This window comes from Siniperca chuatsi, linkage group LG9, assembly GCF_020085105.1.
Source record: "Siniperca chuatsi isolate FFG_IHB_CAS linkage group LG9, ASM2008510v1, whole genome shotgun sequence".
Lineage (NCBI taxonomy): Eukaryota > Metazoa > Chordata > Actinopteri > Centrarchiformes > Sinipercidae > Siniperca > Siniperca chuatsi.
In genome coordinates this window covers 5,403,302-5,420,210 of record NC_058050.1, presented here as the reverse complement: position 1 = coordinate 5,420,210, position 16,909 = coordinate 5,403,302, and the positions used below count along the sequence as shown (strand labels likewise).

Genomic DNA, 16,909 nt, shown 5'->3' with positions numbered 1-16,909 from the left:
CCTTACTGAAAAAAGAAAATACAACGCCCACACGCTCCAGTATGCTGCCAGTAAGCGTTAGTTGTGCAGCGATTCATAAGGTTATACACTCAGTACATGAATGAATGTGTGACTTTCATACTGTAGTACAAACTGCATCGATTACTCCATTAATGTAGATCCAGTTGCATCTGTTTGAAGCAACAGAAGCATATAATCTACATTGGAATATTGACACCCTTCCTCAATGTGTGGGGGTTTTTTTATTATTTTTTTTATTTATTATGGTGTATTTGCTGTGTACATATTTTTTCTGGTGTGTTGGAAGACGAGATTTACTTTGTAATGGCAGAGTGTTTTTCTTCCTCAGCATTACTGATAAGACAGTGTGATAAATATAGAATGGAAAATACTGTTCACCAAGAAAGATAAGAACGAACATTGATTCTTTAAAATTTCAAATATGAATTATGGTGTGCAGGAGCAGATTAATCCGGTGTGTTTTTGGAAAACGAAAATACATTTAATTTATATTGACATCTAAGATGATTTGAAGGTTATTGATTCAGCTCCAGGAATCATTACTCCTGTATGGATGTTGCATTACCCAGTGCTTCAATTGTTTTATGTTTTCCGAGTGATTGTGTAGATGAAATGCAAATGAAAGTGTTTTCTCTGCCTGCAGTGCTGGTCCAAAAGGAGACAACATCTATGAGTGGAGATCAACCATCCTGGGACCACCGGGCTCCGTGTACGAGGGAGGCGTCTTCTTCCTGGACATCGCCTTCACGCCCGACTACCCCTTCAAACCCCCCAAGGTGCTGATATTAGTACAACATGTTGCACTCATGCAGAGTGTGATCAGAGTTCGTTCTCCAGCTCCTCCCGTCCACATGGGCACGTGGTAGCTCGCTGCCATCAGTGTGTGTGTGTGTGTGTGTGTGTGTGTGTGTGTGAGAATGGGTGAATGAGAAGCAAAAATTATAAACTGCTTTATAAATGTAGCCGTTTACCATTTACAGAATGATCTGATTACTTTATAAAAATCTGAACACTTCACATGTTGACACCAGAGATTTCTATTCAGAAGAATATAGAAATCCTTCAACGTGACATCAGTAAAAACTGCACGAAGCTGACTGATTTTCTGACTCATATACTGAATATGAAAGTAGAGATCTGACATGGGGGAGTTTTTTATTTTGTTGCTATTTTGCCATTAAATTTAGCTTTGAAAGTGTTACTTAATGAACTCCTAATGAAGACGTAAATCTTTTTAAAGAAGTGAAACAAATATATACATTTTATTTAAAATGACTGAATCATTTCCTAAAACATCGGGGCAATAGTTTTAGTGAATATTACTCAAACAGTAGTTAAATATTGTGTATTTGTTGGGGACTATTTTAAGCCACAGATTTTGGCTTAAAATCCAGTGAGTATTTCCAGCAGCAGGATTATGTTTGAGTGATCGACTTTAAAAAACAAAAAAACAAAACGACAGCGCTTGTGTTCATGGTAATAAAGAAAAACATCGCCCAGTTCAACGGTGTGACTCAATTATGTGCTTTTACTAGTTTGTGGACAATGGAGCTCTCTAGCGTCTTTTAAAGGGTTTTGCTGACAACAGGAAAAATATATAATATCACCAGACTTTAAAACAGAAAGAAATAATGTAAGTTTAAGCTTCGGTCAGATCACTCACGGTGTGAGATTTTCACGGTTCAATAACGTCTCAGAAGATATCACGGTTTTACACATTATTATTATTATTATTATTATAAGTTACCTTAAAGGAATGAAAAACAGAAGGGTTTTTTGGTTGAACAAATGCGTTATTAGAATTTTACAAAATATGTCCTGACAAACATGAAACTATAAACTTGAATTAAAAAAAAAACTAATCCAGTAGAATTCAGTACCGTAGATGAGCAAATGTACATGGTATAACCATAAATCTTCATACCATGGTATACCGTTAAACGGCAACCCTACTTGCCTTAAACTACCTGCTATAGAAAGTGCTTTTGTCTGAAGTGTTGGAGCAGAAACAAAGTGCTTACCGTCTTTTCACTGATGCACAGCTTCTCTTGCTCTGGTATACTAGCAGCACGGCAGCACATATACAAGCAGAGCCCATGACGGTCACATCAACAGTACGCGACTTTCTGGAAAACCTCTCTGCAGTTTATACACAGATTTACATTCTTAAATGGGATCTGAACTATGGGAACAACCGTGAGAAGCGTAGGATGTTGTTGGTCCTGATATTTGGAAAAACTAGTTCTGTTTCACAAAAGTCCTGACGAACATTTTTAGCGTCTGTTCTCTCAGCAGGCATGGAGACGATGCCACAGTCACTTATCAGACATCAGTCAAGTCTTTGCTTTTGATGTGTGATTTTCTCCTTCATAATAAGAGATTTCCTATTTGTCAGCTCATTGCTGCTTTGCCTGTACACTATGGATACGCTGTACTATTGGTTTTAATGTACTGTATTTTCCACAGTCTGTACAAATTAATAGATGGATAGTGGTTCATTTGTTTGTCCCCTCAGGATTATTTGGACCAATTTCAACTACTTTGTGTAACAAATATGGTCATTATGATGGCAATAAAAATGCCAATCCCGGTGGTGAAAACAGTTTTTGTTTGTTAAATACTAATTTCCAGTGGGATAAAAAAAAAATCATGTCATTTTTAAAAAAAAAAGTGATATCACCCTAAACAACAATAATAATAAAAAAACTGGAGGATGAATAAACAACCTGTTCTGGAGAGATTCAAAACAAAACAAGGAACCATTCCACAATATTTTTGTTTTGGGGTATTTGTTTCTGCTGTTTGTTTTGAGCTAAAGAAATCTCTTATAGATCTTATGTGTATTTCTCAGCTTTCAAATTATAGATTTTTGACAGAATACATATTTGGTCGTGTGTGTGTGTGAGCGTGTATTACTCATGTTGTGGGGTCATATATCTGTTTACACAGTCACATTGTGGGGACTCGCCTTCCTTATGGGGACAAAATGCAAGTCCCTATAATGTAAATGATTAAATTGTAGGGTGAAGACTTGGTTAAGGTTACGCAAGTAGTGGTTAGGGTAAGTAAGGAAATAAATGTAAGTCAATGTAATGTCCTCTTAAGCGATGCAAACATGACTGTGTGAGTGGAAAGTTTGGTTTACTGTAAAAACCTCAGCAGGAAATCGCCTTGTGAAGTTTGAAGGGCAAAGGTGAAACCAAGATTTAAAAATACCCATACAAGCCACTTTTGTCTGAGGATCCAAAGCTGCAAGTGAAATGGTGTCTCCACTGAATGCATCTGCACCTTTTCAGATGCTACATGTACTGCAGACCTACACTGACAGTTTAAAACATCTAAACTCCAGCTGAGATTTCCCACAGCTCACAATAATTTTGTTTTCAGTGTTTCATCAAAACATTTACTGGAAGGAAATAACTTGCTCTCGCTGCTGGTTAATGTACTGACACCTTAATGAGAAGTTACTGGGTCTTAAGCTAATGTCACAGCTCAGTGATTTTCCTTTGTGCTAGTGTTTCCTGGTATTTAGAAATACCTCTTTCCAACCACCAGAGGGCTTTCATCCCCTGCAGATGAAAACAAGTATTTTGTAAAGCAGTGACTGCAGGTTCAATGCTGTTGGTCTAAGTTTAGTGTTTCTGTATGATTAAACTACAGTTCAGTCAGAATGTAACACTTATAAACTATTATATTACTATTATATTTAACAATTTATCATTAAAGTTTATACATTAATAAGCCTTTTTCGGTTGAAATGTGTGAATACTAAATCAAATTGCTTATACAAAAGACTTTTTACAAGTGTGTAGGGAAATTAATAATTAAAATTTACAAACATACATATCCTCAATACATGACTACAATATATAACATTACATATTGTGTTTTAGGATTAATAGGATTATTTTAGGACTGTTTTAGTGTATTTGTGGTGGTTAAATCTGTGGATAAACAATTGTAGGAACTGTTTTTGCACCCTGACTGTGAACTGCACTGTTTGTGTGTCTGCAGGTAACTTTTCGTACGAGGATCTATCACTGCAACATCAACAGTCAGGGGGTGATCTGTCTGGACATCCTGAAGGACAACTGGAGCCCGGCCCTCACCATCTCCAAGGTCCTGCTGTCCATCTGCTCCCTGCTCACAGACTGTAACCCAGGTAAGACTGAGATCGTGTTGATGAACGCTCGGTGGTTACAGCCCCATCATAGACCAAACTGCTGAAAGATGTTTTGGAACAGGCTTATGAGATGTTCACTGTCTGAGATGGACTTTACAAGTTAACACTTGCTAACATAAAAGTTTCACTCTGACCCTTTTATTTAAATGCACAGCCTGTTTGCAGCAGGCGATAGCGGCGGCCATGTTCTGAAGTGAAGCTTTTTTTATTTTATTTTATTTTTGTCTTGCTGGCTCTCTTCACATCTCACCAATTTCCGCTCTACTTTTCGCAGTGTGCCACATCAAGTATATGTCCATGAAGACAGTCAGGAGAACGAGAAAAAAACAAATCATACTGTTCAGGCTGATGTATATCTTCAGATATGTGATTTGAATCACCTTTCAAGCTCATTAATTGCTACATAAACAGATTTTCCACGGTTTTACAAAACAACAGAAATCTGAAACTCTGAAATGTTGGTAAATTTTGTCAGTGCTGCCACCTTGACAGGAAACACAGCGTCATCTGGACATCCTATTCTATTTTATAAATGTACTTGGCTCGTAAGAGTGAAAGCAGACAGGGGGTTTTTTTGCATTTTAACCCCCACTTCAGACAAAAGTTTGTTTTCTGCCGCAGGCGACACACTTCATTTGTCCTGATGTCTGAGTGCTGCTTTATTAAAAGGTTGTGACAGGAGTCAACTGTCAGATTCTGCTCATGTACAAATATTTTACTCTATAATGTAAAAAAAAAAAAAAAAACTTTCCAATAGGTAAAAGGTGTTCTTAAAAGACTGATTTTGACCTGGTAAATTGAGGTAGTGGAATCAGTACTAAAACTGACACGACAAAAGTCTTGTTTTTTCTATGCACCTAAAATAATTTCCTGTTTATATAAAAATAGCGAGATGTCTGGTGAAGAAAATGTTCTTTCTCTCTTTGTTTATCATTTCTACGTGCAGATAAACTTAACTTAAATATTTTTCCGTTCAGCCGATCCCCTGGTGGGAAGCATCGCCACCCAGTACACGACTAACAGAGTGGAACATGACCGAACAGCCAAACAGTGGACGAAGCGATACGCCACATAAACCCACAGAGGACGACAGTGGGAGGAGGACGGGTGGGGGGGTTCTGGGTGGTTTGTGTTGGGGGGTTATTTGTATCTCAGATTTTTAGTACTTTATTGTCTGGTATATTTTTTGCTTCCTGATTAAGTTATCTCCGCAAATATGGTAATAAAGGAACACAATGGAAAGGAAGTCTTGTCTGTCTGGTTTTTCTTTTCACATTAATTGAAAGGTGGATTCCACATGCAAACCTGCTGGACAAATTAACAGGAATCCCTTGAACTAATGCTGGGAACACTTGTCAGCCACATATGACGATTATAATATTGTTTTTAATATCATGTTGGTGATGTTGAGTCTAATTTTAGTACATTTGAGGTAAATGACTCATAACTACACTATAATGTAGAAAGTGTTAATGTATTTGTCAGTTAACTTCTGTCGGTAAGTGGAGGCTGGTGGAAAATCAGATGATGAATGACAGTATAGTAAAACACAGTTGAAGTAATATAAAATGTCTGTCTTCATAGAAGTTACAGTTGTTGACAGATACTGTACATTATATGCACAGACAGGAAAGTATTGAGAGACAGACTAAAGAGAGAAAAATATAGAATATCACCAACCTTATCCTTTAAATAATGGTAGAGTTTGTGTATTATTCATTTCATTTTCCATTTTATTTAACTAGGTTAAAAGTCTCTTGTTCAAGAGAGACCTGGCCCAAGAGGGCAGCATAAAAACATTATTACAACAAGACAAACTGTCACACACTACAAAAGTGATATTTAAGCAAATCTCTGCAAAGCAAAGGGTGACCAGGCCCACAACATAATGTACGAGCTTAATTTCCCACAGTGAGTATGTTGAAATCAAATAATATCTGTTAAACATTTACCAAAACAAGTAAGAATGAATTTAGCGTCTGGCATGTTGAGACGTTTCTTATGCACGGAGTTGAAATACAGCGTTAAATCTGCGTGTCAGTGTTCAGCTCTTGAAATGCTTCCAATGGCTGATAGCTCTTGATGATCTTATATCCTGCCAAGAGTGAACCATTCCACAGAGGCCTGAACTCTGGCCTCACAGCTGAATCTGGTAAATAAATGCACTCTGTGCAAGTGTTTTTTTTTTAAACTGACAAAGGGATTTCTGGCTCTGTATTTCTGTTAATAATTTTTTTATGAAAGTGTCTTTTCCAAGAACCCAATATATTCTTTTTGGAAAACAAAGTGGCCAAAGTTAATAGTTGACTAATTTTAAAAAAACAAAACAGCTGATTTTGTAGATATGCAATAACAAATCACAAATGTGATTCAACAAATTCATCTGGTCAACAATTGTAAATGTTAATCATTTACATTTACATCAGTCATTTACATTTTGGGTACAGTATGTAGTTGAGCCTGTCAGATTTACAATAGCCCAGAGAGGGATTTATGATACAGTAAGCATAATGAATGTTGTTATTACGTGTTATTAAAATAGTTACTGACAAGGCCAAGTTATTAATAGATCAGTTAGAGTACAAACCCTGTGGTTAGCCTTGTTTTGATTGTATTCTGAGTACACTGTGGTTTCATAAGTGATCCAGTAAGCACAGTTTTTATTTGGAAGGTCAAAACTTTGGTCAAAAAGTAAACATTTTTTAGACATCTAGGTTAAATATAACAGATTTTTCAGTGACTATACTAGCAGAATTAGGATCACAGTGAAATAAAAATAATACATTTTTCTAGTTCTAAACCTGTGCGCCTGCATTAATTGTCCCATTATCTCTTGGTATATGTCAAATGTATGTTAAAAACAATTTTTTGTGTGGTTTTATATCAAAATCCGTCTTGTTCCTTTCCTGTAAAACATTAATATTTTTGGGGAACGCAGACGTGTAAAAATATATGTATCCAGGTGTGATTTAAGCAAACTGTCTAACATGGTATAAGAAGATTCAGGGTCTGCGGCCATGCTAACGGCTCTGTGAGGCTATACTTAGGTGCAGTAGTGCTTTGAGCTAAATGCTAACATCAGCATGCTAACATGCTCACAATGCTACATTCTGATGCTAAGCATGTGTAAGATTTACCATCTCAGTTTAGCATGTAAGCATGCTAACATTTGCTGTTTAGCACTAAACACAAAGAACAGCTGAAGCAGATGGGAATGTCATTAGTTTTGCAGGTATTTGGTTATAAACCAGAGTACTGGACAAATTAAACTTCTGACCAGATGATGGCACACTGCAGCAAACTGCAGTTTCACTGTGACTTTGAGTGCTGTTTAAACTTGGTATATGTCATCAAGACGTCTAAAAAACTAACTTCTGCACCCAATTTAGCCTAGTTTTTTACCTTGACACCTCTACGACTTTTGAATCATCAAATCTTTGATGACTGGGGGAGTTTGGGGACTTCCATGGGGCTTGACAAAATGACAAACCGCACTTCACTTCTTACAAGTCAGCTTAACAACTGCGTGTACAAAGACAGATCAGTGTATGTGTCATCTATCGGCTCTTGGCAGTCCATAAGGGGTGGTGGGTCATTAAAGCACAGTGACACGATACACTCAAGTGGGATATGAATTTGGCTTGGGTGGTTGTAAAGAAACAATAAATATGTGGCCAATGTCAGCAGCCCGAGATAATAAAACTCCACGCTAGTTGTGCACTGATAAGCTCTTTCAAAGCCATCACCAGCATCTTATATTTACCCAGCCATATCAAGCGATAATGACGTGCATGTTTTTGTACAAATGCAGCTTAAGCTTTCCAAACATATCACAAAAAGCTGATGTTGGCTGATATAAGTATTGCTGCGTCCTTAAACTGACACTTTAAAGGGCATAAACACAATAATATGGATGCATGTGCAGTATAATGCAGTAATACAAATCCCTGAGAGTCTTAAAATAATAGTTTTTTGTGAAAACTGTGAGCCAAGCGGTGCTGATTGAAGTCATTTTTGTGGTGGTGGTGGTGTACTGGTCTGCACTGTATTAAGTAAAACAGCTTTATACAGGGACCCAAAACATGAACACACAAGTAAAAGTAGCAATACAATAATGTTAAAGTACTCCATTACAAGTAAAAGTCCTGCAGTAAAGTAAAATTATCTTTATTTTGTTCTTAGGTTAAAATAAAAGTTGGGGCATATACACACGTAAACAGACATATACATAAATGTATCCACGTACTGCACACATACATGTATACACACACATTGATATACATACTGGTACGGTGTAGGAATACATTATATCAACTGAATAAACTAACCAAAACCGATTTATTGTGTACACAAAGAATGGTAAGAGTATTAAACTGTTATTTTATATTGTTTATTGCATTTTTGAATTTCTGAATTGTATTACACATTTTATATCATCCTCACCTTTCATTCTTTAAACATACATACTTCAAGACAATACTTGCGCTCCCTCTTTTCAAACATGTTTTGAAGTATTATCAGCAAGATGTACATTACAGTATTAAAAGTAAAAGGACTCATTATGCAGAACGGCCCCTGCTGTGTAAGATAAAACAGTGTAATGGTCTATTGGAATACAATTACTGATGCATTAACCTTTTAATGTTGCATCTGGTCATGGTGGCGCTAATTTAAATATTAGATGTTTTAATCTATAACAATGTATAATTTTATAAAAAGTACAACATTTTCTTCTGAAATAGTGGAGTACCAGTATAAAGTAGCATAAAATGGAAACATTCAGGTAACCTCAAACTTTGTAGTTTATATACTTACTTAAAAGTGCTGCTATTTACACTGAAACTCAAGGTGCACTTAAAAGGCGAGTGTGTGCCTGCTGCAGCTTGTTAGCGTCTAACTGCTGGAGAGAGAGAAAAAAGTAATAACTATATTTGATGTTTATGTGATAATTTACTATAAATTCATATGCGTCTCTAACGACTGAGCCACCATATAATGACGAGAACTCAAGCTAGTCATGTTTTATTTTCACCTCGGAATATCATACAAATGATATAAGCTATATAAACTAATATAAAGGTTACTAGTGCCGTCCCAAAAACAACCACACTCTAATAGAGTATTAGTAATGGCGTTATTCTGTATTTGTCTAACCCCAACCCACTGTTTATATATTTATATATACACATATATATGTGTATATATATGTGTATATATTTATATATACACATGTGTGTGTGTGTATATATATATATATATATATATATATATATATGTGTGTGTGTGCGTGTATATGTGTGTGTGTATGTGTATATATGTGTGTGTATATATATGTATGTGTATATATATATGTGTGTATATGTGTATGTATATATGTGTGTATATATGTGTGTATATATATGTATATATGTATATGTGTGTGTATATATGTATATATATATGTATATGTGTATATATATATATGTATATATGTGTGTATATGTGTATATATATGTGTGTGTGTATATATACACAAAATAATAATAAACTTGTGCAAACAAACTAAAAAAATATCACCTTTCGTGACTTTATGGGCTCCGGCCCGCACGCGGCATGACTGTACCGAGCTGGTCGTGGTTCGTCCTTCACGTTGTGCTCTGCAACGTGACCGCTATGTTACCATTCCACGTTACGTAGCACAAAACGCGCGTGGCTCCGCCCCTCCGCTGTGCTGAAAGTGTGTCACTGGGTTAAAGTGGCTCGAGCGGCCCGGGCGGAGGGGCGTGGCCGACAAATGGGTCACATGGGCCAGTATTGAGAACATTTAGTTCTCTTGAATAACCCGCAGTCACTCACAACAAGGAGGGAGTTCCTCCGATCCAGACGCGTGTTCTCCGCTTCTTGTTCTCTCTCTGAGACTCGGACCTGCAGATTATTTGTCGAAATAGACTCCTGATGTGAACTTTTAACACCTTTTAACTCGTTGTACTCGCAAACAATCGCCAAGTTTAGCCTCCGTCGTGTTCATGACAGTGGCAGAAGTCGCGACAGAGACAGTTGAGTTTAGTTGAATATCTGTTGGGAGATTTTGCTTTTTCCTCGACCGGAGATGCCTGAGGACGTTGGGACAGCCAAGCCTGGTAAGAGGACACTGTTTGACATATAATGGTTGCCGCATTAAAATGCAAGGTTGTCGTGTTTTTAAATTGCATGCACGCCAGGACTTTGCTGCAGTGATTGCCAACATTTAGTTTAAAGTTCAAGTTTGTTTATTTGCCATTTCCATATACAAAGTATATGGGAACGTTTCTCTCGAGCTCAAGGTGCTAATAAAAAAATATATAAAAATACAACATAGCCACGGACATCAATAACAGTACAACCAATAAATAATATATAGAGAGGTCTAATTCATTAATATTGATTGCTACATATATAGCACATCAAGTTTTATTATGCAGTCTCGCTATTTATGGTAACGTTGCTATTGGAGAGGAAACCCACTACATTCATTTCTGGCATTCAGTTATGAAAATGTTATAAAAATGTGGCATGACTGAATGCATCATAATACGTATTATTAAACAGATCAATGCAATAGGAAGGTCTATTTTTTTAAGGAGGGCAGAACAAATTAAAATCAAACTTTTTTTGGTTGTTTTATTTTTTTTTTTTTACTTGCTGTAGTGCGGCGTCATAACCGTCGACTCGGTGCCAGAATATGTTGACACGGTTTTTTTTTTAAAAATATTTTATTTAATTGTCGTGTACCTAAACTGTATTTAAAACGCTATTCTAGCCCCGTTGCCGTGTTTTAAAACGGGGTTAGGAGTGCCAGTGCGGCGCGCTGCGTCGGTGCCACTTTTACATTTGACACAACAGTGTTTATCTTCCCCAGTCCTGCTCACATGGACAGCGTAGCCTAGCCATGTGCCTGTGTGTGTACAAGCGTTTTGGAACACTCCTCTGATTGGTCGAGGGGCGTTCCTCCCCGCGAGCCCGCTCCAGTGGAACTCTCCTCCGATTGGCCGGAGCTGAGCCCGTGACGCAGAACATTGCATAATTCAAGTTGTACACGGCGCTGCCGGCGCGAGGCTGGACTGCAAGATACACGTGAGGCGGGGAGAGACAGCAGCCACTGACCCAGATTTCTTTCCTCCTTCTAGTGCTTCGCTTTCACAGAAAGTCATGACAGGTCCACGTGTGGGTGGACCGTGAAAGAGAACAGTCAGGGTTGTGGTTAGGTAATCATGTGCTGTTGCCTCTAAATTCCGGGGTTTTAGAGTTAATGAAGAAAAAAACACACACTTATATAACACAGATATTCCAATTAAACACGTACAGATGCGCAGTTTCCTGCTTACATTTTATTTTTAAATGGAAATTGAGTAAGCATGTTTGCTATTTTAAAGTTGCACTGCCCTACTTCAAATGACTCACTTAAACAGGTCATGCTGGGTAGTCACTGCAGTTTGTGTCGAGGTCTAGTGCCTTGCCCAAGGGCACTTAGATAACAACATAAAGTATTGTTAAATTAATTTAGAGTTATTAAATAATTAATAACGTACTAATAACTAATTGATTTATCACTCGGCCATCTCACGTTGAAAGTTCCTCATTTTGGTAGGTTGCAGGTCTAGCTGTGGATCCACCAAACTTTTAATTTCAAATTCTTGCTACACCAGACCTGTTTTCTGGCCAAACATGTCATTATATAACTCCAATGGTGGATGTTTTCCCCCTTTTGCATTCTTTTGTTCCTGCAACTGTTATGTTGCTCTAGTGCTTCAGTGACCCTGTCTGGTCATTTAGCGGAGCACACTCCCATAGCATAGAGTCCCAGGCATGTTATGCAACGTGTTATCCAACCAGCGAGCACTGGAGGTTATAAAGGAAACAACACACATGGGCGTGACAGCCGCACCTGTTCTGACTGTAGCCTACAGCCAAGGGTTAGTTTTTTTGGCATACAGAGCTTCTTTTTTTTTTTTTTTTTTTTTATTACCACGGTTTACACTTTTAAGTGTTTTATCATTCCTGGCTCATATTGACTTTGGCAAGCTTGATGTGTAGTAGTTAAAAAAAACAACAACATTTGATGTCCTAATGTGCTTGTTGATAAGGTATTTTTAGTTTCTCAGAAATAGATTTACATGAAAACAAGGTGTCACATTTCCCGAGATATCAAATCTTGCATTGTGTGCTTGCTTAATGCAATTGTTCATTTTTATATTAGAAGTAGGATGAGTCTAAATGTCTACATTGGCACCATTATATACAAAGCCTAAGTACAGGGATATTAGATGTAGCAAATAAGAACTCTTTTCCTTCTTTGAAGTAATTTATCCGCTATAACTTGTCACCATCTCTCCCTCTCCACAGGAGGAGTCATTGCCTATATTTCCTCTGGCTCAGCCTCCAGCCCAGAGTCCTGTATGAGCACCAGCCCCAGAAGCGGCTACCTGTCGACATCACCGACTCTGTCCCGCCCCTCGCTGCCCAGCAGGGCCGTGGGCATGGTGGTGGATATCTCTCCGCCGGGCAAGAATGGCCACCAGCGTAGCCACGGCATGGAGAAGGCGGGGCGCTCCTCCACATCTGCCAAGAGCAGCATCACCAGTAAGTACAACATCAAAGCCATTGCCGTTATTGATGTCATTTAGAAAAATGTTTGCTATCTGATCTGGTGCACATGAATCACTGCTTATCTTTGTTTTTGCAGAAATCAATGGCATGGTGCTGTTGTGCAAGGTGTGTGGTGATGTGGCCTCGGGCTTCCACTATGGCGTCCATGCTTGCGAAGGCTGCAAGGTGAGACAAGTTTCTACTGTGAAGCGTTTCTGCAAGTTTGATTCATATCCTCTTGCTGACTGTACACGCTCACTCGACTAATGCTCAGTCACGGGGATGTTGTGGTTCCTTAGGGCTTCTTCAGGAGAAGCATCCAGCAAAACATCCAGTACAAGAAGTGTCTTAAGATGGAGAGCTGCACCATCATGAGGATCAACAGGAACCGCTGCCAGCAGTGTCGGTTCAAGAAGTGTCTGGCTGTCGGCATGTCCAGAGATGGTGAGCAGTACATTTAGTTTAGTTTCAGCCAGCTGTTTGCCTCGTTTATTATCATACAGTTAAATCACGTGTTATTGATCTTGACGCAATTTAATGGCTGCCATTTTCTACTCTCAGCTGTCCGATTTGGCCGCATCCCAAAGCGGGAAAAGCAGAGGATGCTGCTGGAGATGCAGAACGCCATGAACAACATGATGAGCAACAACAGCCAGCTGCACAGCATGCTGCACGGCCACCAGAGCCCGTCGCTGCCAGTGGAGGCCATGACCAACGATGCCAGCTCCTCATCCTCCTCCTCTGCTTCTGATTCCCCGTCGTGCTCCAACCCCTCCTCCCCGCAGTGCCCCCAGGACTCAGAGTCTGTGGTTTCCATGGACACCAACTCCAGCTCTGCTTCCTCTTGCGCATCTGACAGCGGCGAGGACGAGGCCGTCGTTACGATGAGCAGGCAGCACCAAGACGCCTTCGCGTTCAGCCAGCAGAGGTCGCCGAGACAGGGCCAGGCCTCGCCTTCGCCGGTCACGGTCGCCCTGGAGACGCGGTGCGACGGCCGCATGGAGGAGCAACAGGAGAGCTGGAACTGCTGGAACAGCAATGTGGTTTTGAGAGGTTACCAGCACAGTTCTTACAGTAACAGCCAACACGTCACCGACACTGCTTACAGGGAGGAGGGGGGAGTTTACCAGCAGCAGCCTCAGCAGCAGCAGCAGCAGCAGCTCAACAGCACCCCTAGCTGTAAACCATCAGAAGACAGCCAAAGACAGCATGAATTTAACACACAAACTGCCTCAAGTGGTTATAATGGACCAACCAACTGCGTGAATAACAGAGCACACTTGGTGAGTAATTAGCTTTTTCCATTCTTAAAATTCATATTACTATTGTTGAAAATGAAAACTAAAGTTAGGCTTTTGATCACCCTAACTGATTGGCCTTCTGTCTTAATGTTTTTCCAGGTCTGTCCGATGAACACGTCACCCTACGTGGACCCCCGCAAGCCGAGCCAGGAGATCTGGGAGGAGTTCTCCATGAGCTTCACCCCCGCCGTGCGGGAGGTGGTCGACTTCGCCAAGAGGATCCCGGGCTTCCGTGACCTCCCCGAGCACGACCAAGTCAGCCTGCTGAAAGCTGGAACTTTCGAGGTAAGAGGGCAAACGAGCAAAACATAAACACTTCATGTTATTTTGTGCTCGCTTTGAAGTCGAACGCGGCGGGCTCTTCAAACACTCTGAATATAGGATCCACTGCGGCTTTCCCAAACAGAGCAGACTGTCAGCTGTGTGTGCTGACTAATATTTGCTCTGATAACAGTTGGAATCGAAATGAAAGAGACTTCACAAATTCTCTATAGGAGACCGTGTAACATTTCGTTCTTCTGGGGAAAGCGATAAACACATTGTAGCTGTTACTATTCAGATTATTCTATGTACGCAGGCCTGTGTGTTTCATCCAAACCGTTGGTTTCTTTATCTTTTTTATTATTTTAGTGTGGTGCAAAAGTTGCCCATTCATGTTCTGCTCCTAAAGCACTGACTGTAGATACTGTGCACCTTTTTTATTTAAATTGTCTTAATGATAGAGCCATTGAAAGTTTGAATTGGCAACATGCCCTCAGGACATTTAAAAAATATAATAAATAAACGACAGTTGCTTTATTCACATCATAAAACCAGTGTCAGATTTATTATACATACAGTATACAAGAGTCTTTGTTTACCTGCACAAATCAAACCATAAACTAAAAATCCTCTCGCTTTTCCCTCTCTCGACTCCCAGGTGCTGATGGTTCGATTCGCCTCTCTGTTCAACATGGTCGAGCGGACGGTGACCTTCTTGAGCGGCAAGCGCTACAGCCTCGACACGCTACGGTCGCTGGGCGCCGGCGAGCTGCTCAACTCCATGTGCGAGTTCAGCGAGAAGCTGGTGGCGCTGCAGCTCGACTCGGACGAAATGAGCCTCTTCACAGCCGTGGTGCTTGTCTCAGCCGGTAAGAACAACAGAATACCTCGTTATTATGTTATTACAAGACTCAAAATGATCCTGGGAGCACCGAATATCTGATACGTTCTATTTAAATCAGTGTGACACAAATGGCCTTTAAAATAAGTAGTCTAATGTATTTAAAAGCAAAATGTACATTAGTTTTGCTAGAAAACTCTCAGGTGAAACATTAATGAAGCCCTGTTCTGTTCTCCAGAATTTACACTTTCTCCCATTTTATTCTGGCTCAGATCGCTCAGGGATCCAGGACCTAAACTCAATTGAGGCCCTGCAGGATAAACTGATCCGGGCACTGCGAAACCTGGTGATACAGAACCACGGCGACGAGGCGGCCACCACCTTCACCAAGCTGCTGCTCAAGCTTCCCGAGCTGCGTTCACTCAACAATATGCACTCAGAGGAGCTGCTCTCCTTCAAAGTTCACCCTTGAAAGCTTCCTACGGGGGTACATCCGTGCCCTCCACCTTATCCACACACCTCCACCAGGACCTGCCTCTTACTGCCCCCTCACCTTCTGTTTTCGACCAACCCAGTTGCGTGTTTGTTTCTAGAATGTATTAAAAGTTATTTTTTATTCTATTTTTGTTAAGTAGACTGTGTGAGAAGAATAGAAGAGAGAAAAATATAAAACTGTACTGTATTTATAGAAGAGATAGCTTACGCTTGTTGCACACAAGCAAGTGCGCGTGTGTCAGAGGTTCTTAGTTTTGCAAAGAAGAGTACTTAACTGGCTTTATGAAATGATGAGAGTAGAAACCAACTAGTGAATCCAAAAGCCAATTAATTCCAAAGTGTATTCTCTGATAAGCAGGAGAATGTGAGAGACAATATATACCTTGCATACTGCATGTTTGTTTGGTCGAATATTGTGACTGATACATGTTGGCGAGAAAGGCAAGCTATCAGAAAATGAACGGAAGAATGTCTGACGATTGCTGCTAATGCATGGCTGTACTTAATGCGAACAACTATTACTTGGATCTTCTCCCCTTGCTCCAGAAAGCATCAGTTCATTGTTTCAGTGTGTATAGTGTTGTGTATATTTTCTTTTCTTTTGTTTTTTTGTACGTGTTCAAGTCCATGTGAACTGCCTGTACACTGCCTGGTGATTTCTGGGGGAGTCGATGACGACATTTCATCAGCAACACTACATTTGTACATGTTCTGGAGCAGAAAAACCAAGTAACACAAAATCCACAAAAGGTGTGACACAGCATCATGTAAAGGCTACATGTAAATGTAGTTACACGCAAGTGTTTTTGCTGTTTTCCAACTTTCTGAGGGTTTTTTTGTCATCTTTTTTTTTATTTTAATCAAACTTTGTGTGCTTTCAGCATAGCACTGAATCTTGACACTTGTTTTTGTTATCCATTTTGTTGAAATATCTGTTTCTTCGGCTGGCAACACTGCCATATGTAAATAACTATATAAATATAAATATATATATATATATATATATATAAATATCTGATGGACAGAATATAAATATGATATAGTATGAATAAATACAAGTGAAGAATACTCTGTGTAGTTTCTTTTTATTGATAGTATATAAAGTATTTTGAATAAATGAAACTAGTGACCGCACAAATGAATCTTCAGAGTAGCAGTGACTGTTGTTCTCCACTAGGTGGAGCTATTTGCTTACAGCATCTT

General features: G+C 39.4%; 2 protein-coding genes across 5 annotated transcripts in view; both read left to right on the top strand.

Annotated features, from left to right (window-relative positions):
- ube2e2 (ubiquitin-conjugating enzyme E2E 2) overlaps positions 1-5,450 on the top strand; it is a 44,158-nt gene extending 38,708 nt beyond the window's left edge. For 3 of the 4 annotated variants that reach the window (XM_044209240.1, XM_044209244.1, XM_044209243.1), the window contains 3 exons: positions 665-797; positions 4,036-4,183; positions 5,182-5,450. In XM_044209240.1, the coding sequence (XP_044065175.1) occupies positions 665-797; positions 4,036-4,183; positions 5,182-5,279 (379 nt within the window). In that variant the 3' untranslated portion in view covers positions 5,280-5,450. Of the gene's footprint in view, positions 1-664; positions 798-4,035 lie in introns of all 4 variants that reach the window. The other variant, XM_044209245.1, reaches the window with a different exon arrangement.
- A 4,566-nt stretch (positions 5,451-10,016) lies between these two features.
- nr1d2a (nuclear receptor subfamily 1, group D, member 2a) lies at positions 10,017-16,774 on the top strand. The gene is made up of 8 exons (XM_044209236.1): positions 10,017-10,323; positions 12,566-12,802; positions 12,906-12,994; positions 13,108-13,252; positions 13,370-14,091; positions 14,209-14,394; positions 15,029-15,239; positions 15,484-16,774. The coding sequence occupies exons 1-8, from the start codon at positions 10,293-10,295 to the stop codon at positions 15,681-15,683; spliced, it is 1,821 nt and encodes a 606-aa protein (XP_044065171.1). The 5' UTR covers positions 10,017-10,292; the 3' UTR covers positions 15,684-16,774.
- The last annotated feature ends 135 nt before the right edge of the window (positions 16,775-16,909 follow it).